This window comes from Pteronotus mesoamericanus, unplaced genomic scaffold (genome assembly GCF_021234165.1).
Source record: "Pteronotus mesoamericanus isolate MK-2021 breed Mesoamerican mustached bat unplaced genomic scaffold, CSHL_Meso_final scaffold_36, whole genome shotgun sequence".
NCBI lineage: Eukaryota > Metazoa > Chordata > Mammalia > Chiroptera > Mormoopidae > Pteronotus > Pteronotus mesoamericanus.
In genome coordinates this window covers 5,904,957-5,927,984 of record NW_026555313.1, presented here as the reverse complement: position 1 = coordinate 5,927,984, position 23,028 = coordinate 5,904,957, and the positions used below count along the sequence as shown (strand labels likewise).

General features: G+C 36.9%; 1 protein-coding gene across 2 annotated transcripts in view; it reads right to left on the bottom strand.

The window, feature by feature from the left end:
* The window catches only part of ARHGAP42 (Rho GTPase activating protein 42), a 246,678-nt gene that overhangs the window by 103,280 nt on the left and 120,370 nt on the right, over positions 1 to 23,028 (bottom strand). For both annotated transcript variants that reach the window (XM_054592485.1, XM_054592486.1), the window contains exon 4: positions 2,486 to 2,557. In XM_054592485.1, coding sequence (XP_054448460.1) covers positions 2,486 to 2,557 — 72 coding nt within the window. The remainder of the gene's footprint in view (positions 1 to 2,485; positions 2,558 to 23,028) is intronic.

Sequence of the window (23,028 nt, the reverse complement as noted above, 5' to 3'; positions counted from 1 at the left end):
CACCTTTACTCATATCATAGGTTGCTTTAAGGATTCAATTAGGGTACAGATGTAATAGTTCAGTGAAAACCCCTACCATGTAGATGTCAATAAACATCAGCTATTTTTATTCTTAAAAAGACTCTTCCTTGCTCTGGAATACCACATTCTTGTTATTTTCTTCCTTCGGCCCCTTCCTCCACACTCTTTCTATCTGTCTTGTTTTTCTCTCCCCAAACATCAAATGTTGACAGTTCTCGGATTATAAAGGACTAGGTCCTCTCCTCTGTTCTTTCCCAGTGGGAGCTAACCTACCCCCCATGATTTGAGTTACCACCTGGAGAACAATAATCCCCTAAGGTATATTTCTAATTCAGGTCTGATTACACACGGAATCACGGATTCCTTATGTCTAAAAGTCAAAATCACCATCCTTGCCACCCAAACATAAGTGCTGCCTATTTCAGTAAGTGGCTTCAACACCACCCAGTTACGCATCCCGGACCCCTGGCAGTCATCTCTGAAATGTCCTGTTCCTCACTTCTCAATATGTAACCCGTTTCCTATCTACTCCTTTCCATTTTCCTCAGAAATACACCCCTTTTCTCCACGGCCACCGTCGCCTTCTCAGTCTAAAGCCCCTATCCAATAGCACCAAACTGGTTTTCACAAAAGCAGTCTTGCATCCTCTAATGACATGCAACTAGAGTAATATTTAAAAATGCAAATATAGTATCATTTCTCTACCCGCAACTTCTCGTTTGCTTACCAGTGCCCTTAGAATAAGGAATAAAATACCATGAACCACTAATGAAGTCTGTGCACATGTTCTCCATCCCCATGGTCCTCTACATTCCAGTCTATTAGATCTTCTTCCTTTAAAATGCCAGCCACTTTCCTCCTTCAGGCCTTGATTCACACCTACTTTGTTCCTTCTTCAGGAATGTTTAAAAGGTTCTCCCCTTCCCACCCTTGTCTGCCCATGTCTAGCTATTTCTTTCTCATCCTTTTATTTCTCTGCTTAACCAATACCTCTTCCAGAAGGCACTTCCTGGTTCTGGGGACAAGGTCAGTGCCATTAATTAGACTGTCAGGAAGCACCCTGCATTTCTGTATCACAACCCTCAGTGCATTTGCAATTACTTTAGTGTCTGTTTTCCAAAAAGATAGTAAGGGACACAAGAGCAGGGATCCCAGATGTCTTGTTTATACAGTTATATCCCTTCATTTAAAACACCACGATTGCCACAAGCAGGCCAACCATGGCATTGATAAATACTTGCTGCATTAATTAACACAGAAATGGTTCCAGATTAGTCCTTGACTTGATAATTGTTCTAATTGCTGGAGAAATGTACATAAAACTAATTCAAGGCAGACTGTGATAGCTTTCTACAGGAAATAAGGCATAAGGATTACTGGATTATACAAAGGAAAAAAAAATCAATTCTAGAAGAGGAGAGAACAAGGAAAGGCCTATGTAAGGAAGGCTTCTTTCTGGTGCTGGGTGATAAGCCATGGAGAGCTAGCAAGACTTCAGCAAGGGAACGGTAAGAAATGTTCCAGGGGGAGAAAAAAGGTTGGACCAAGCCATGGACAGAGGTAGAGTGAAATGCAGCAAATGGGCACAGTGTGGAGAGCTTTCATTATCAGGATTAAACTGTCTCTCACGGAGAACCACGGAAGGTTTCACCATTGAAGGAGAGAGATGGGAAAATCTGTTAACAGACTAGGATGGGAGCGTGGAGACCAACTAGTAGGCTAGCTATTTAATTCAATACTTCAGACAGAAGAGACAGAGGAAAGAAGGAAATGTAAGTCTGCAGTAGAATAGATAGAACTGCTCGGATGGGGAAGGGGGATGTCACCGCCTAAACAGAAAACCGAAATGGGGAAAGAATCAGGAAAGGACTGGAGATGATGAGTTCTGCTTTGAAAACCCTAAATTTTATGTCCTTACATAATGTTGTTCAGGTTAAAATGTAGATCTAAGAGAAAAGATGTAAGTAAATTTCAGAAAACATTATGCTAAGGAAAATTTTAATTGGTATGTAATAGACTAAACATTAATGCAAAAGCTTGACAAACGTACCCAAGGCTTTTTCACAAATACATGTTTTCATTAATAATGAAAAAATACAATAAATAATAAAAATTCTTTTTAAATAACTGCCTGAATTTTCAGTATAGTCTGTGCTCAATTTTTATTTTATAGGTGTTAGGAACAATGCTCATTATTTTACCAAAACTACAACTGTATTTAATTTCCTGCAATTGTGGGAATGGAAGAAACTTACTTATACTGACTTTTTCTCTGTTCAGTAGAAGAATAATATCTTTTATGTTTAAAAGAATTCCAGTCCTTGTAATAGGCTTGCTGCAAAAGTTAAAAATGCCATACAGAATTTTAAAAGGTCATTCTAATTTCAAAAATGTTACCATCTGAAATTACTTGATCTTTAATTACCAGGAGAATATCTGAAGAAAAATAAAATATAAAACTTACTTTTGCTGCACCTATTTGTTCTTTTCGAAATTTCTCAAGTGGCGCAATTAATACATCATTAGCGTTTTGAATCTGAAATTAAAAATGCAAATACATTAAGTTCTGTATAATTTCATGCAAATGTTAGTAAAAGATGGCTCCTCTGTTTACCTTGTTTAAATAAACAGTTTTTTTCTTGTTTGCTTCTACAAAGGAAATAAAAATAGCTCACATATTATAGCCTTTTACTATTTTATAATTAAGTTGTTCTCACAAATTATTTCACTTAATCCTAACAATATGAAAACAAGTACATGTGTAGGATCTTAAACATTTAAATTTCTTATTCTAAGATATAACTAAGAAATAGCATATTGGATATCAAATTTATAAATACCTTTAATTACACTGTTTTAATGTAGTCAGTTCAAGCATCATTTTTAAATCAAACCATGTAAAAGCTCTTCTATTTTGCCACTAGAATGTTATAATTATACAACTGCAAAATAAAAATAATGCTCATTTTTTTCCTATTTCATTAGACTCCTTACACTTGGGATTCTCCTGAATGTTCTCATATTTCCAACCATACTAAAATAGTAATTCTTCTGATCACTTCTCAATGAACAGTATTTTAGCCCCAAACTCCAAATTGGGATTTCCCTAAAACTTTAAGACATAAATCTTTTAATACTGATCTGTAAAAATATTGTAGGAGGATTCGAGGTCGGGGGGGGGGGCGGGGGAGAAGGGACTCAATGTAAGGAGACAAACATTTCTAGAGTAACATGCTGAAAGGAAATCTTTATTTTAAAAATCCTTTAGAAAGCACTGAAATTAAAAGTAGGGTCTTAAATGTCTCACCACAAAAATAAATAGTAATCATGTGACAGGATGGAGTGTTAGCTAATGCCACTGGGGCAATCATTTTGTGACACTATAAATGTATCAAACGAACATGCACACCTTACATTTACACACTGTTATACGACAATTATATCGCAGTGAAGCAAGGTGGGGTTGGGGGAGCAGGCCCAGTTAACAAAATTTTTTCTACCACCGTGACAACATGAGCTATTATATAATTAGCAAATGGTAAGATGGAAAAAAAAATTAATATATTACTCTTTTAAAATAAGTTAGAGTGTGTACGGGAGTTCCTTATATTCTCATAACTTTTCTGCGTCTGAAATTACATCAAAATTTTAAAATTCCAATAAAAGGGTTTTACTTTCACTTCTAAACTGGTTATTTTCTAGTCAAGTTTTAGTTTTTAAATTCCAGAGTCCGACTGCACTGAGATAGCATACACAAAAATGAAAACTAGAGTGTTCATGCCTTCCATGATTCTGTCATTCTCCATACTGCAGAAAAATGAGTTGACAGATCTTAAAAAGACAGCCTAAAATTCTCTGCCCAGAAGGTGGATCAATACTAAAGCTTCCTTCTAAGACATTGAGGGGTCTGGATACTTCAGTGGAGGTGTCTGTGGCCACCTCTGACCTCCATCACCTAACTCTCATTGGTCAGCTCAGACAGGCATCCTTCCAGATACACTGCACAGGCCTCTAAATAGGGAGGGGTGATTGGAAACAGTAGCAAAGTAGCTCACTTTTCATTCTCACTTCCTAAATCTTCTTTGCTTTCATGAAGCCCAAATACATATAAACACACACATAAACATCCAGATTTCACAAACATAAATAGCTCATTTTGCCTTAAAAATAAGTTCGCATAAGGGGAAATGACAATGTCATGAACACTTCCGTGTAATTTGGAAAAAGAGCAAAAATAAAGGCTAACATTTACTGAATGTTTATGCTGGAAACAAACATGATCTAATGTATTTGAAGTTAGAGAACTTCAATGGAGAGATATTTCCCAAGCGGTAAAAACTCCAAAAATGAGGCTGAATAAGATGACAGGCAGTTAGCATATGCATTCAAAATAAACCGGGTTCTGCTGCTTACAGGCTGCTATGGAACCCTTCCGAGCATAGCTGCATCATCTACCTGAAACTTGGCTGTATGAACTAAGGTGATGAACGTGAAACCCTTAGCTCAGGACCTTACATACAGTAAGTGCTCAAAACGTACATCTTTTAATATCGCCAAATAAACAGAGATAATCTCATTCTTTATTCACTTACTTCTATCTCTGAATCTACTGTATTGCCCTTTTTGGTTGAAGTGTATCTATGTGCACAGTATAAGAAGGTATTTTCCCATGCAAGTTCCACAAGACAGAGATGGCTTGGACTCTCACATCCAGTCACTAGGTATTTATATATATGCCAAGCTCATTGCTGAGATCTGTGGGGATGGGAAAAAAATGAACACATGGGCTAAACCTTCCAGAAAGTTAATGTTTATTTGAGAAGAGAGGAATGTATTCATTCAAAAAGTATTTGAAGCTTGTAAAGCACTGTTAAAGATTTTGGAAAAAGTGAAAGTCAAAACTGATTACATTGAAGCAAGTTACATTGTAAACTATGCCAAACTCCTTATAAATACATTAGGATTTTGACAACAGGAAAGATCCATGAGAACTAAATGAGCTGATGTAGTATTTGGGTAGTGGATATGAATTGGATACACCAAAAGGAAAAAATATATATATTCTACGAAAAGAGAACACCATGGATAAAGGCAAAAGGGTAGAACTGAGCATGGCATGTGGGAAAGGGGTGCAGCACCGAAGAAGAAAGCATTTATTAAGCACTCATTCAGAGTCCATCACAATAGTGGGTGCTCTGACCATGTTCCATGTCCTCATGTAACTTCTTAAAATTGGGAAGAGCAGAATGAATGTGAAGCGTGTTGAACAGTTCTGGCACATAGCAGGCTCCATAGAAGTAATATGTTATTATTATTAATTAAAAAGAACATTCTCTAACTGGAGAAAAGACTACACATTATTAGTAGGTAACTCAATTGGGATAAGTAAGGAAAGGATGAATCATACCCATAATCAGGCAAAGCAGCCTGAACATGGAATGACTGTTGGCTTCTAAACAGAGGATATTTTTAATGTTACAAAAACTTGTTTTAGGAAGCCAGTATTATGTGAGATACTCTAAAAGTGAAGAGGTGAATACATAATATGCCAACTGAAAGGCTGGGAGAGGAACTCAAGTTAGGAGGTGATGAGGAACCAGATCAGGTGCCCACAGTGCAGGTGCGTGAGTAGCAGGGGACTGCAGAGACTGTTTTGTTTTTGTTTTTGTTTTTTATAAACAAAGAGAGAGGATTAAAAGTGACATTATGGTTTCTACCTCAGGCACTGGAACACTGGCATCCCATTAAGAACTCGAGTAAAAGAGGCCCTGGCCAGGTAGCTCAGTTGGTTAGAGCATCATCCCCATACATGAAGGTCGCAGGTTCAATACTCCGTCAGGGCACATAAAGAGCTCGGGTGGAAGATAAGGAATATGTTTGCTGGAGCAAGAATTAAGATGATGAATTTAACTTAAGAACTCTTAGTTTGATGCCATAGGAAGACTCACAGACCTACTTTGGCAGATACCCCACCTCAAAATGGTAGGACTAATCAATATGAATAAAATGTTTTTTATTGGGATGGGAAGGATTAGGGAAGGGAGTGAATAGGTATACTAAGACATTGGCGCCCACATTCATATCCAGTAGCTTAAATCTTTGAAAAACCCCTTATGTTGTTGTTATCTAAATATGGCCTGAGAATAAAACAAAACCTGAGGAGACATAACAAATTAAATATGATAACTAACCACCACCCTATGAGCAAGTATTATTTCCTATCCCTACTCTGTATTTCTTCATTTTTTTCTTTTGTTTTTGGAGTTGCTCATTTTTTTTCTTTCTTTCTCCTTTTATCATTCTATTAATGTAAAACTGAAAGAATTTTTTAAAAGGTTCCAGAGATAATAAACAGAAAAAAATGAGGAAGAGGAAGAAAAACATCCAAAAGTGATAGATAACAATCGATAGGATTTAATGAGTGTTGACTATGCACCAAGTAATATGCAAAGCTCTTCACACTATTGAATTAAAGTCAGTTTTATGTAATGACATTCAAAATCTAAAAGTCACCCGGAATGTATTAAGAATGTGAGCATTCGAGATAGGTCCGGTTCCATTTGAATCTCAGCACCAAAACAACTAAGATTCAGTGTCTTCATCCCTATATCTCTTAAGGCTTTTATAAAATTAAATATATGTGTGGGGGGTATATCTATATTTTACAAATAACAAGCATAGATGTTGGCATATGACAGATTTTCAATAAATGTTTGTTTCTTCACAGAATTCATAGTTTCTACTATGTGTTCAGAATTATTGTAAGCAGTCTTAGAACTTCCCAAGATGATGTACAACGTGGTTACTCAAAGGTAGAAAATAAGATACAAATTAATTTAACAGAACAGTGTCTGTCCAGAGTACCCATCTACAACAGTAGATTACCAGGAACCTGATTTTTCTTCATAAATCATTGAACATATATGTGCTTTTACAACTGAACCACGACTCTTATTTTGTGTGCAGTCAATAGGTTGCTGTTCAGAATATGTGAATCTAAATTCAAGAGATCAAAATGGAAATGCCAACACTCAACAGGCACAAAGCAGATTTACAACCCACCGCGGCTGCGTCTGACCTCGTGTTTGTACAATCCTTGGGGGAACGCGTGCCTTTCATCCCCACACACTGCTCAGCCACACGGATGGAATTCTTCAATTCTGAAGTAATCCAAGTGTGACGTAAAGAAGGCATTTTAAATTTTGGTAGGCTTAAAAGGCTCATTGTTGCTACTGAATAATAAGGGGAAAAAAATACAAAACGGTGGAAGACTATAATTAAAAATGTGAATCAGGGTGCAACTATGGTGATTTAAATTTCACAATTTTTTTTTAATCTAGAGAAATGTAATTTTGGCTCTTGTAAAACTCTTTCTTCCCAGATTTATGCAAGAAGCTTAACGAAACTCCTTCTAGAAGGTAATACTAGGGGGGAAATCAAGTCACAGAGTTCAGGAGATTCAAGATCCCATAATATCTGTGGATTGTGCTACTTTGCATGACCCTTTCTAAGAGGCTCTGGGAAAAATACAAAAGCCATTTTAGTACTACTCTCCTTATGTATTGATCATGTAAGTTCCTGAAAACGTCTTATTTCAGTAATTAAGACACAGTTCACTTATTAACTATTTTATAATTTTTAACCATTACCTAAACTTGGGTTTAAACAACTTATTCTTTATAGATATCGGTCCATTTTAAAATTCAAAAATAATTACCAGCTATTTCACTTATTTTTCCTGTAGCAGAGAAGCAAGTCTAATATGGGATAATGGGTTACAATGCTGTTACCTGGTAGACACACTTTCACTGTGGGTGAGTTGCTATTCAGTTTCCTGTCACTTTTCTTTTGCTATTTCAGGTGGTTCTAATAAACAGCCACAAGGGAGTGCCCATAAATCACTCAAAAGTAATGGTTAGAAATATTTTTATGTAGTTAGATAAATGATTCTCCAAACATGTTTGTTTTTTCTTTCCCCCTAAGTAAACAGACCCTGGATTTTCCAGTGCTATCCTACAGGAATTTTCAATGCTTGCTGGTCACTGCTGAGAAACCTTACCACAATGTGTGTGTCTGACGAAGTGAGTGGCAAGGCACTAAAGGAAACCTGAAAGGTCACTAAGCTCTCCTTACATGCTTACTTTCTTGCCCCTTTCCAGGTGTTGGTTACAGTGTTAATGTCAGTCACTATTCAATCACAACAGTATCTCATTATCAGGCCACAAACTCAATAGCACCAGGATGTTGAGATTACAACTCTGTACCTCAAACTTTCAAAGCACTAAAAGACTGTGAAGTTTTGAAGAGAATATTTGATGATATTCTGTAGTGCTATTTAAAGCAACTGTTTAAGAAGGCTACAAGAGTCCATGCAATTTACAGTGCTGTATGGATGGTATAGCTCATTGCAAAAAATAATTTCTGTTGAGAGGTCTTTGTAGCCAATTCATAAAGTGAAAAGATCAAAAAGGTATGTAATAATGAGTGACTTGAACCTCACCAAGGCAGAAGATACGTATAAATAGTCTCCGAGGTACGAACAGATAATATTCCCATTGTTTTCTACAACTGGGAACATCAGATCAGAGCGCCAATTTGGGGATTATAGGCAAGTATCTCTCCTCTGCCTTGTCCCAACCCCAGTCCTGTTCTTTCCTACCAAACAGCTTCCCAGGATGAAGCTTTGGCAAGTAAGTGGTCTAGGGCTAGCCTGAGGCTCATTTCTGGTCAACTTAACACTCCAGAGCTACGAAAGAGACAGTCCCTCTGTAGTTCAGTAAACCCACAGGTTTTCTAAACTAGAACTCAAAAGCCAAAACTCACATAAGCTGTGGAGGATGGGCATATGAACAAGGCCTTCGCATAATTAGTAATACGAAGTCAAAGACTTAGTGTGTTTTATTTTAGATCATTTAAAATGAGCAGATTACTCCAAAAAACCTTGTCTTTATCTAAAAATTAAAAAATGCTATGTAAGGTTATCTAGGTACCACAGTGATCCATTTAATTTATACTTTAAAGGTGACTTGCTACTTCTGTATTGAATGTTTTGATTCTACTGAGTAAGCCTGTGTTCTACTAAGAACTCCAGCCTATGGATCTCATAGATTTAGATCCAACTCTTAATTACATTTAACATTACTTTCATCTTTACTTTCATCAGTAATAATACTTTTATTATAGGAATATATCAGGAAAAGAAATTTAAGTTTTTGAAGAATGGTGCTATGTGAATCTCCTTTTTTATTTCAGGAGCTAAGTATAAGTAGTAGCACACTGTCCAGGAGAGGGCACTAGTTTGTATTCAATTCTTCGCTTTTATGCCCTGACAACTGTGCAATCTTGGTCAAGTTATTCAAACTCTCCAAGTCTCAGTTTCCCTTTCTGTATAATGAAGGTGATAATATGCCTTTGTCTTGTAGCCTGTTTACAAAGATTAAAATTTTGTTTTATGTATAATGATCATAAGAGCTTATTATTATAAAGTTGCACTTGCTTCCTACTAAATTAATTGTTTTGAGAAGAAAAAGAAAGACCCATGGACACAAACAACAGTATTGTGATTGCCAGAGGGAAGGGGATATGAGGGGAGGTAGAAGGTAAAGGGGCCTAAATGGTGGTGGAAGGAGACTTGACTTGGGGTGGTGAGTGCACAATACAATATGCAGATGATGTCTTATAGAACTGCACACCTGAAACCTACATCATTTTATTAACCAATGTCACCCCAATAAAGTTGCAAATAATATATCCATTCTTTTCTTTTGAGCAGGTCAATTTTAATACATATATCATTTTAAAAAATGACCCACGAAGGTGCCATTGGAATTATGCAGTGTAAGAGCATGAGATCTCACCAGCACTTGCTGGATGTCAAGGCTTCTTTAATGGAACAGAGTGGTTTTCAGGGCAAACAGCAAGCAATCTTCTGCTCCTAGAACTTACGACCACCCCAAATAAAAGTTTGTTATTTTATAATAAAACCATCTGTACACATAAGAGAGTAGAAAAGCATTCATCTAAGAAGGAACTGATGATTTTCAAAGAATCTATCTCAGAAATAAAGGAGGAGAGTAAATTGCAAAATTTCATATAATCCACTGTGATCTAATAATGCCATAACTCTAGGTTGCACCAAATGGAATTCTCTGAATATTGTTATTTGAACCAGAGAGGTAAGTTATTTATTTTAGCTTGTTTGTTGTTTTGAAACTACGTTTCCTCCATTCCTCCTACTCAGCAATCTCCAACTGGAGGTTAAACTAAGAATATTTGTAAAGCATTCAAGCATTGTGGAAAACATTTGTAAACACCAGCTATAACCATAACACACTGTCTCCTCACAAACTTGTGTCTACTTATTGCCATCCTGATCACTTCCTTTCATTTATACTCTAAAATAAGGAAGTCTTTTTTAAAAATCAGAGGGAAAAAAGGTCAAACTGCTTTTCAGCTATAAATAACAAGATATATAAAGGGTCAAATTAGAATTGACATCTTAAAAGCTACTGAAATTACCCACTCCCCAACATCCTGCACATACATTCCTGTAACAAATACTTTTCTATTGATTTTGACCAAAAAGTATATATTTAGCAAAGCATTTTTATAGAATATGTGGCTGCATTACCACAAAGGGCACACAAAGAAGAGGGTGAGGTTAAGTCAACCTTTGAGAATACAAGCTCCAAAAGATATAATAAATGCTACAAGCTCAGTTCTTTCAACATATTAATCAATCACTCCTGCATTTTGCAAAGATATTGCTGAGGTTACTTCATACAGTTCTCTGCCTTTGGACATTCTCATGAACCGCTAGATCTGATGAACTCGTGTACCTCTGTGGCACTGCTATTAGGTTCCAATGACGCTCTCTTGTTTGTCAACACTGTAAGAGATGCAAAGATTTTCCCATAACACAGCTGTCCTGTGTGTAACAATGTCCTAACTCAGTTAAAAATATAACTCCTTTCCCTCTTCCCAAGCCTCAGAAATCAGAAACACTATATATCCTGAGCATAGCCAATTATGGCCTCAAGATTTTTTTCCAAACGTAACCTCCTAGCTTAGAGGGATCAAAGTGGCTGTATGTGTGAGGGCAGGTGGAGGGAGTTTCAACAAATTGGTAAGTTATGCAATTTAATATTTATCTCCCCTCAACTTTTAATGGTATTTCTTCCTGCCAATACTCCTTTATCCTTCTCGGTATTCAGTACTAAGAATATCTTCGGAGAGAAATTAAAATCAGTCATCTGTTTTAAATTCTTCATTTATGAACTTAAGCAAACATGTAATAGTCCTGGCGAATTTATAAAAGAAATGAAAATTCATTAAATTCCCAGAGTCAGTCAGTCATTTTATAGCCATTACATTTTAGTAGCTGCATGTTAATGTATTTTAATCATAATTATTTAATATTTTGTAATATAGATTGTTAAAATCTTAAGAAAGATTTAAGATCTCAAAATATATGCAATTTCTTAAATTGCTTATTGCAGCTTTACAATGATGGGGACAAGGTGGAAGGAGAGAGGGAGAGAGGGGAGGGGAAAGAGGGGAGGAGGGAATAACGCAGGATGGAGAGAGGCCTGATGCAGGAAGTGACTGAGAACAATTGGGAAGATGCGCTGGGGTCTGGCCCCGGTGTGCTGGAGCAGGCTCAGAGCAGCTCCGGAGCCACAGCCTGCCTTCAGTGACCTGGGGATGAAATCAGCTGAGGCGGGAATATTTACACCGTGGAAATCTGCAAGCATTACAAATCAGGGTTACACACAGGCGCCTGAGTGCCTGAAGGCAGTTAACTTTTTACCAGCATATCACTACTTGGAGACCTAAACATGTATTTGGAAGACACAAATAATACCTACACACTATGGTAAAAGTGCTAACTTGACAAGATTCCTTTTATCTAGTTATTAAAGGCATCTCTTTAAACAAGTTATCTGTGGACTATAAAATTTCCAATTTATTATGTCTGTCCTAATACCCAAAAAATGAAACTCATTTCTAACTTTTTTACAATGTAACTCACTCTTTTAATCCTCATCTAAGGACATTTTTTCCAGTGCTCTTTCAGAGCGAGGAACAGGGGAGAGAGAGAGATCAATGTGAGAAAGATACATCAACTGGTTGCCTTGTCGTATAAACCCCAACCAGGAATGGAACCTGCCATCTGCGTATGTGTCCTGACCAGGAATTGAATCCACAAATTTTTGGTCTGTGGGAACGAGGCTCCAATTAACTGAGCTATACTGGCCAGGGGAGAAACTCACTTTTATACAAAGCAAGGATTTTGGATTTCTGGTCTTCTGCAGCAACACCGTAAACAAACTTGTACTTTGTCACTGATAACAAACAGTGTTAGCCTCACAAGTCTATCTGAGTAACAGGTTTCTGTGGTGCTGGGTTGAGGATTCTGAAGCTGAATCTGGACATGGAAGGGAAGATCACAAAATGTTGGCTATACACATCTTGCTAACAAGAGTGACAGTACTCGCGCTACATGTTATTTATTTATATATCTATCTTTCCAGCCCTGTAAAGATGGACATAATGTCTTACTGATTTTTTTAAGTAGTCATTGCCTAGCAAAGTGCCTTGCCTTACATACATCACCATATTTCATTTCACCGATAATTTTATTAATTTGGGTATTTTGTGTATGTCACCTAGCTCCCGCTATCGGTTTGTAATGGATAGAGGCCAGGGGTGCTGCTAAACATCTATCTTTCAATGCATAAGACAACCCCACAGCAAAGAATTATTTGGCCAAAATGTCAATAGTACTATCAGACTTCGCAAACTTCTTTTGACACATTCAATCAGTCTCAGCACCTTCTTACATACTGTATAAATCTTCTTTTGCAATTCAGTTGTTTTTCTACCTTTCTTGAAATAATAAAGCATAACATGACGAAAATGTTGCTTATTTTCTCCCATAATCAATATTAAAATGGCTAGACAAAAATTCACCAATTTTGATGTTTTTTTAAACATACGCTGATATGACAGTTGTCATAATACAACCTAACAAAATTGTTTCCGATGAAGTTAAAGATAACTAAGCATTGCTAGAGCCAGCGTAGGAAAAAACCTATAAACAAACTTTTTGGTCAATACATACCATTGCTAAATGGATGAATAAGGCTATTTCTGATAGCTGTAACTGGTACCTGCAGTGAGTTATTGTAGTAAATACTGTTACTCATAATATTACTGAAGATGGCAACCTACCTATAGGACACAATATTTTTGAAAATAAGAAAAGTATTTCTATAACATGTATTCTGACATATGCAGCATAATACAGGTAGAAGTCTATATCTATATTGGTAGTAATCTGAAGCTAGGCTTTAGGAAAAATGTGGTTGTAAAAAACAAGTAATTTATGACTTTCAATATTCACACAAGGTTCTTTACTTATAAATTGGTTTTGGAAAAACATATATACATATGCTATTGCACTTCAAATCAGATAATGGCCGGCCATTATCACACAAATAATCCCTCAAAAGTAAGACATGCCAATCACCTTGCAAATTCTTCCTACTCCTTTTTTAAGGTTGAATTCACTGCTTTGATGAACTAAAAGTTTGAAAAAAAGTGATATAGTTCCATCAGATTTTAGGTGGAAACCAGGAAAGGGGTTTAGGGAAGGAGAGTAAGTTACAGAATAACAGGCCTGACAAACAAGGAGGAGGGAGGGAAGCAGGTCACTCCCGCCAGGTCAGCGAGAAAAGGGGTTACAGAGTAGTAGGCACAGGACAACAATTATATTGAATACTTGCTATGGGCCAAAGGCATGCTCCTTCAATCCTTACAACAGCTCTGTGAAAAAGGTACTATCATTACTCCCATTTTTTAGTAAGGAAAGGAGACCCAAAGAGGCTAAGTAATTGGCCCAAGGTCACAAACATGAACTCAGGCAGCCTCACTTAGAGTCCATATTCCACCACTCTCGGATAATAAAGAATACACTGAAGGACCAAAAATAAGACTTGCTCCCAAATAAAGTTATATGAAATGTGAGTATGGCTATCAAAAAAATAATGCTGTGAGTTAGAGTGGTGATATTATTTTTTACTTTCTAATTTCTAAACCTTGAAATGTAGGTATTTTGAAAAGTGATATGCACCTTTTAAAACTGATTTGAAAGTGAGGGAGAGGAAGGAGAAGAGAGAAAGAAACATTGATGCGTCATTCCACTTTTTCATGCATCATTGGTTGCATAAACCAGTTGGTTGATTCCTCTATATGCCCTGACCAGAGATCCAACTCCAATCTTGGCATATTGGGAAGACGCTCTAACCAACTTAGATACCCACACAAGGTGAAGAAGTGATATGAACTTTTGATAACATCCCTAAAGCAGTTTCACTATTGTGCTGATCAAATATTTATGTGTGGAAAAAAGTCAAGTTGAGCTGAATAACAATGATTTTTCTTGGCTTATGAAATGCTTAGTTATAGTACAGTAATAGTGAAGTAAAAATCAGCATGACATAGAGAAATTTAGGAAGCGATTACTGCAATTACTAACTTAAAGTAGTAGCATTTCCCCCACATAATTTTACCCAATTAAAGTTGGGGAAATGAAAAAAGGGGTATTCTTTCTGAAACATAACCATAGTAGTACTGCTTTTCCTAGTTAGCTTTCCCTGGTACAACACTCGGCTGTTTATGTCACATACTTTCTTGATATAAATAAACACAGGAAACATTGTAATTGGAACTTGTATGGTTTTTTAAAAAGTACCAGAAGCTAATACATACACACAGAGTATATCTTTCCCGACTGCTTACTGTGAATATTTTAAGGACTTCTAAGGGCTACAGGAAGAGAAAATAATCTTTTGAAATAAATAATCCCTTAATTGAATAAACCAACAAACTGAATCACAATGTTGTTAAAAATAACACCAGGAAAAATTAATTAAAGGAGAAAACTCCAGAGCTTTAAAACAGAATTACAGAAGTCCATGAGTATCCCAAATTATCTAAGTCCTACAATTTAGCAAACAAGAGATATGATTTATTTTGCAAAGATTTTCTTTTAAACTTTCCCAGGCATTTGAGCACAGGCTCTTAGTCATAGCTAGGAATTACTTCTCAAATAAGTTCCATATGTTATAATTCTTGTCCTTGGTCTCTTCCAAAGCCAGGTCTGGTCATAAACTATGGGCCCCATTTCCACACTGTACAGCTGTCAAAAACTTTTCATAACCAGTGAAGTCAAGAACCTCTTTCAGTCCTTTCTGTGAGGTCTTATATCATGTCAAATGAGTGATGTCAATACTGGAGAAATTCTCTTTATAACACATGGAAAACACACACACACACACACACACACACACACACACACACACACCGCCCTCCATGCACAAAACAGTACTTTTCCGTATCTTTGAAAAGTACGGCCCCACACACACACACACACACACACACACACACACACACACACACACACACACACCCCCCCTCCATACACAAAACAGTACTTTTCCTTATCTTTGAAAAGTACGTCCCAACAGAAAATACAATCATTTAACAAATCATTAACATCTGACCTCTTTGGTCTTACCCTCAGGCTATGGCTTGATTTACTTTCATTTCCTTAGAGCTAGCTAAAAGAATGTTTAAGATGCTTCCCCAGAAAATGAAGCTTGGGAACTCCTTTCCTCCTGACAGCAGCAGACAGCCTGAGACATGCAAACTCCAGCGCCTTTGTGATGATGCGCACAGTGGGATGGTAATGCTTTGCTCTGGGACACCTAAGGCATTCTATATAATTATGAATATGTGCAGAGAAACAATCCCTTCTCTATTTTTATGCTTCCTCTTTAAAAATTAAGAGATACCAATATAGTGGAGGAAAAAAGATAGCTCCCCAGATGCCCAGTTTACACAATCAGGAAGACTTTGCTGGGAAACCCTACTTCTTATCTTGATGTTTCCCAGTGGCCTTGTGATCTAATCAGTTTTCAAGAATTATTTTGCAGAGTAAAAGATCAAAGACAAACTCAACTAACTTACCTTTGTGTTACATTTCAAGATAAGAGAAGACTCTACACACCCCATCCATGGGTGACCTTAACATAGCTCCGCGCTTCAAATGCCAGGCGAAGTGAGGGCTTACAAACATCGTCTTCAGGCCAGACATTTCTGCTAAGCTCCCAATCTATAACATGCATGTTTGTCCCATTGTCAAAGGCATTTCACAAACACGTCCTCAAGGCAGGCCCCCACCTTCTCCAATCTCTCAATTTGTCTCCTCTTAGTGAATGAGACCAAATTCAGTCAGCTACCCCACTTCCTAGACTACTGCCTCTCCGTCTTTCACAAACTAATTCATCATGTGCTCACTGCCTATCCATGCACCCCATCACCTCACCCCAGGCTTATGGCAACATGCACCTTACACCTTTCTCAGCACCCAGTTTCCTAATTCACCTGTTAATTTGCCACACAGCTGCCAGAGTGGTTTCTAAAAAAAAGAGTAGGTCACTTCCCAGCTTTTATCATCTCTTCACAACTTTCAATATAAAAAGCCTTTCTTTAGCCCAGCATCCCAAGATCCGTAATGAAGGGGCCCCACTCTTCCTCCCCCTAACTTTTCTTGTTGTCATTCCCCCTTGGGGAGTCTTCTCGACTACATAACAGGACTTATAAACCCTAGATCACACTGTGACCTTTTCCATAGTTTCCCTTGTCTGTTCTCTCGTTCTATCCCCCATCTAAATGCCTCTTATTTATCCTTTAAACCTCAGCCCAAGTGTCACTTTTCCTAACATTCCCAGTGCAAGTTTTAAAGGTTCTTAAAATCCCCACAGGATTGCGATCAGACCACTATCACAGCAGATCACAGAACTCTGCAGGCCACACTGTGCCGGTCTGTCTACCCAGCCAAATTATGAGTATTTCTGAGGAAACGCCTATGCTTCCAGCTTGCATTTCTGTATCCCCCTGGGGCTTAGAGCTGTAACTGAGGCAAACAGTTACAGGCCAAAGAACATTTCCTGACACAAGCCCATTGGCTGCAAGTGGGGGTGGGGAGTGCAAGTGGGAAAAAAGTTAGAGAATTAAAAAATGTCAGAATAAAACTGAAATAAAATGGACAATGCTGGACTCTGCATTTATGCAAACTAAATGTCATTTTCCTATCTGTATACTGGCTTCAGTGTCAAACAGTAGTCCATTCATTCATGTACTGGTTGAATGGGAAGGGTTTTAAAACCACTGAGGAAGAGCCCCAACCGGTGTGACTCAGTTGGTTGGGCATCATCCAGCAAAGCAAAAGGTCAGCAGTTCGATTCCCGGTCAGGGTACACGCCTAGATTGTAGGTCGGGTTCTCGATCAGGGTGCTGATTGATGTTTTGCTCCCTCTCTTTCTCCCTCTCCTCCACTCTCTTTAAAAATAAATAAATTAAATATTTAGAAAACAAAAAACACTGAGGAAGAGAAAAACCAAAATGTATGGATTTTGAACAGACAATGAACAAAGACCATCTTCTACTTGGGCATGCTACGTTATAGGTTTTCACTACCCATGCAAACAAAAGGCTAATAATGTCACTAGGTTTTCAATTTCTACTTTTTAAAAGGTGAATGGATGAGATTAACTTCTGGAACTTATTAGGATTCTTTATCAACTCTAGTTACCATTTTGGAAATGAATCTTGAATAAGCAGTGGGAATAGGGTAGAGAGAATAGGCAAGCTAAGTTCTATTTGGCAAAACAACGTATCCCTAGATATTTATTAGGGATGAATAAGCAATAGCTTGCTGTCTTATCACTGGAAGATGCCTTACTACCCTTTGCCAAAACTTCAATTAGGCTTATAAACACTCCTGAAAGAATGAGGAATGAAAAAAAACAGCTTCTCTGGATCTTTGAGCTTACCAGCCAGGGGACATACTATCTACATTACTAAGGTACTAAGTTACATTACTGTGTAACAATGAGAGTACTTGGACCAAAAGGCAAAAAAAAAAAAAAAGAAAGGCAAGCCTAGATCAAATTATAAAACAGATGAAATTTGTTTTCAGAAACTTCTACCTCTTCAGTTATCCCTAAGGAGGCTCTGTTTAGCCTTTTTTTTTCCCCTAGTGTGTTTATTTAGGCAACATACCACCATCTTCCTTTCTCTCCCATCGGAGCCCCTCACCAAGAACGATGCTCCCAGGGGAACTGGACATAAATATTTTCAACTATTACGACGGTGTTTGGTCCACCAATAAAGTATTACTTTTATGGTTTCTTTCATCAAGACCTTTCTCCATGCTTCCTAACACCTAGTAAATGTGATTTACAAATACTGATCTGCTTCTTGTGATCTGAAAGCTATGTGCCTTTGGGACAAGTAAGACAGCATGACAATCCAACAATGGGAAGCTCAGTGCCATGGATGGTACAATGAGAGAGAGAATTAGGTTGGTGAAAAAAGAGTTGTCTGCTCTATCTATATGTGTGGCAAAATGTGAATAGGTTTTTGTCTAAAATAATGACAACTTTATTGTACTTTAAGTTCATATCAAGATAACATGGTAATACAGTTTTCATTCTCAGTGTACACATATGGACGATAGTGGATGTAGGATTAATAGGTACACACCCAATGAAGGTCATTGTCCAACCAGAAACAACACAGTTTATTCTTCATGAATTTTCAAGTGAAAATTTAAAATTAATCACAAATGAATTGCTGATAAACCAAACCTAGAAATTTCAAATGATTTAGTTTGCAATACTTCAACAATTAGGCTACAATAAGTTAGTTGTAGCCTAATGGTTTAAGTTAGTTATAGCCTAATGGTTTTTAAGCAAATATATATTGTGGAATACAAAGGCCCTGCTTTGGTTATACTATTATAAGTCAGTCATACAATAACAAATAAACAAGATAATACCAGATAATGATAAGGGTCATGAAGAAAACAAAAGTGACCAAAAAATGACAGCAGTAGGGACACTAATTTAAACTGGATGGTAAGCAAAGGGCTCAATGAAGAGGTACCTTTGAACTGAGGCATGAATTATAAAGAGCTTCTCACCATCTCCCCCAAACTCCACTCAAAGATCTAGAAGAATTTCAGGCAGGGAGAACAGCAAGTGCAAACATCCTATGACAGACAGATGCTTGACACATTGATGGAAGAAAAAGAAGGCCAACATGACTAAAACACAGGGAAGGCAATAGAGAATGGTCTGAGATTAAAAAAAAAAGTCCAGAACATGGACTGCCTTGTAAAGCATGGTACAAAATTTAGATTTTAGTCTATGTTCACTATCACAGAAATACAGAATGTGACAATGACAAAGGAATGCAAATTACATTATAAACTCATATTTGCACTACATGCCATTGCTATTCATGAGAGTGTTGAACCTCATGAGGATTTTGCAGCCACTGTCACTGCAGAGAAGAGTGAAATCCACTGAGAGTTGAAGGGAAGTTCTGCCCCTAAATTGAACTCAACTGCTGCACAAACCAAGAAACAACAAAAAGAACTATGGAAAAACCCTTTGGTATTAACTGCCAAGAACTTCCTATCAAATAAACCCAAATAATCATAGGTTTTATCTATGACTCTATACAGACAAGAGCTTACAAGGTTAAAGCAACCACTCTCTAGAGTGACAGAATGGGGATTTTTGTATCTGAATTAACCTGAGTGCTGAACTCTATTAATCACATTCAGCATCATCTAATTAGAAAGTTAACATATACACAAAAGCGAATACATCCTGACTTGTTAAGAGACTATTTTATGACATATCTACAAATTGAATCTATTTTTCACATGTCAATGTTAAACTAGATAGAAAATAACCTAGAGCTAAGGGACAGCACTGAGATAATCATACCTAATATTGTCCCTTCTAGAAGTAAGGAGATTAAAGCCCAAAGATGTTAAAACTGGCCAAATATATACTAGCAAAACTAATACTAGCATAGTGCCTGTGTCTAGTTGAATTGGAATGAACATGTTTCTGCTCAATCGGTGATCGTTTATTAACTATTTAATGCAAATGTGGGAACAACTTTAAATGCCCTTCTGTGTTATCAAGAAGCAGTTAGGTACCTCCTCAGAGATAGACAGCTTTACACAAATTTTACCACAAAAAAACTTTACAATCCCAAAAGACAAATGCCTGAGCTACTCTGTTTTAAAATAACCCTCCTTCCTTCTGGAAAAGCCCTCCTAAGTGGCAATATATGGGGACTGGGGAGTAGGCGTGATCCTGGTCAAATTTTTTCTTCTTCAAATGCTCTAAAGTCAACTGATATAGTCAAAGAAGTTTAAAAAAATAGTATCAAATACTAAACATTATTTCTTAAAAAGGTTAAAATTATCTAATGAAAATATGAGAACCCTAAAACTAAAAATATTTCACTAGAACCAATTACTTAGTCTTGATATATCCACCTCCAGAGAATAGAAAATAGCAATCAGTAACATTCAAACTGTACACAAGGGATAGGTTAAAATAATAGCAAAGTGCTTTATGTTCCAAAAGCTATATATTTAGTAGAGCTTTTTTTTAACATATGTATATTTTTGAGTTCTTTCGTTCAGTTGAACTCTTTTTTAAGGTTTTATTTATTTATTTTTAGAGAAAAGGGAAGTGAGGGAGAAAGAGAGGGAGAGAAACACCAATGTGTGTCTTCCTTCTGGTGCACCCCCTACCGGGCGCCTGGCCCGCAACCCAGGCATGTGCACTGACTGGGAATGGAATCTGCAACCCTTCGGTTCACAGGCCAGTGCTCAATCCACTGAGTCACACCAACTAGGGCTTTTTAGTTGGACTTAAAAGAAAATTTACATGTCTCAGTCAGGTTTTATATTTAAAAGAGAACTGGAACCGCTTTACAACAAACAATAAAAGCATAAACACATAAAAAGTTTTTACAAAGCACCATTTGCATCAAAGTTTATTGGTAATTTTAAATTATTGGGAAAGGCAGAGTGAAAAATGGAATGTAAATTCCTACTAATTTAAACCTGCAATATTTTCCAGCTACTCCATTCTCCTTTAATTCAGACTTCTCCTAACATCCTAAATATTGCACAGTGAATTTCAGACCTAAAAATTGCCATTTAACTTAGCAAAGGGCTGAGAGTTTTGGAAAGTTTTGGAAATTTTCCAAAGTTTTTGGAAAACTTTGTGTTCTACCTTTAAAAGTTCTGCAAAATGTAAAATTCTAACCTGTTCTCGGGAACCAATAACAAGGTTTAATCCACTGATTTATACTACCTATAAAATTTCATTAACATTGAAAACTAAAAGATGATTTGTTAACATTTTAGAAAAAAATGTGGATTATGAAATTAGAAGATCAAATTCTACTAATAACTGGCTGAAAATATCGTAGCCAAGTCACTAGACCTTTCTGAGGCGTGGCTTTTCATCTATAAAAGAATGAGATTTGACTGATTTCTCACAAGTCATTTTAAAGCTCTAAGGACTTGTCCCTCTTTAAGTATGGCTCTTACCCGCGCTTTTGTTTGGTTTTCATAAAAGTCCCAAAAGATTTCCTGCTCTGGCTGCATTCACAGTCACACTAACTACATAATTGTAGGTGTAGGATGAACCTGGAATTCCATAATTAAACAGATGATGAGAAACATTCAAACATGTTAATGAAATTCAAAGTCATATTTATTTTTGGCAAATGCTGGCTAAACTAAGGAAGAGGACAATAGCAGGAAATTAGCACTTGCTATCGATTGGAAATTCAATCGAATATATATAAATAACATAGAGTATATATAAATATACTCCATAACCAAATGAAAATATTTAATCAGTATAAAAAATGTATGAATATAAGCAAATAATTGAGATAAAGATGATCTAAATCACACCCCTTCTGGGATATTGTTTCTTAGATATATTCAATATAATATGCACTACCGTGCGCTGTGATAGGTACTGCTACCATGACATTCCCAATCAGCATCTTCATTGTATCTGAGAACCTTATGTTAATCTGTTCAAATCTCTATGAAATAAACCTAGCCACAAAGAAAAAGTGATCTTAAAGTTACAATGCAAAGTAGTAATTCACATAAGTATATGAGGCACAAAGTGAAGATCACCTTAGCCTTACCAATGTGTGGTAGGTAAAAAGAATCTTTAGGATTGAATTAGATTACAGTGTCCATGTATTACTGTGAATAAAGGAAGCGTGTATACAGAATATAAAATGGTGGAAATTCATTTCAGCTCCTTTGAAGCTGAATAATAAATGCAACGCTGGACGTCTCTTGGGAGACATTAAGATGGAACAGCAAATCATTGAAGAGGGGGGATTTCACAGTTGGAGTTCCTCACTTTTCTGTCCAAACACCTTAGAGATAGGAGCTTTCCATGAAAATGGTGTAAAATATGTAGATATAAAGAAGAAACTTGATGCCAGTTGAATCACTTCAGACTTTTCATGAAAATGTGTAATCTAATGTAAAAATATTATTTTACTCAGCTAAAGCACTTTGTTTGTGAAACTGGGTAAATGAAGTACCCCAAAATAAATTTATAAATCTTTTGAAAATTATAAACTAAAATCTCTACACAGGAAGGCCTACTCAAGAGCCTAAAACGATCACTTCAGTATACAGGATCCAGTACAGAAAAAAGTACTCAGAAGCTCCCTGTCCGAGCAGAGGGGTGACCCCACACCCAGTTACGGCCTCCTTCCGCTAGTCCTTCTCACCTATCACTCTGTTCACATCTTGGTCATAGAATTTATCATCTTCTGTTTTAGTTTGTTTGGCACCAGTTTGTCTGAACCACTTCCTGGCCACTTCCTTCTACTACTAATGGTGTCTCCATTACTAATGGGTGTCTCTTCAAGCTATGATCTTGAACTTCTGGTCCCCAAACATTACCCTAGCCTTCAGTGTTTAAGTCCTGCTATGTCCTTCCAAATTGCTGTTCATGTCTGTAGGGTTAACTGATACCTAATGGCAACTCCTGTCCACCCAGGTGTGAGTTTCTCAGCCGT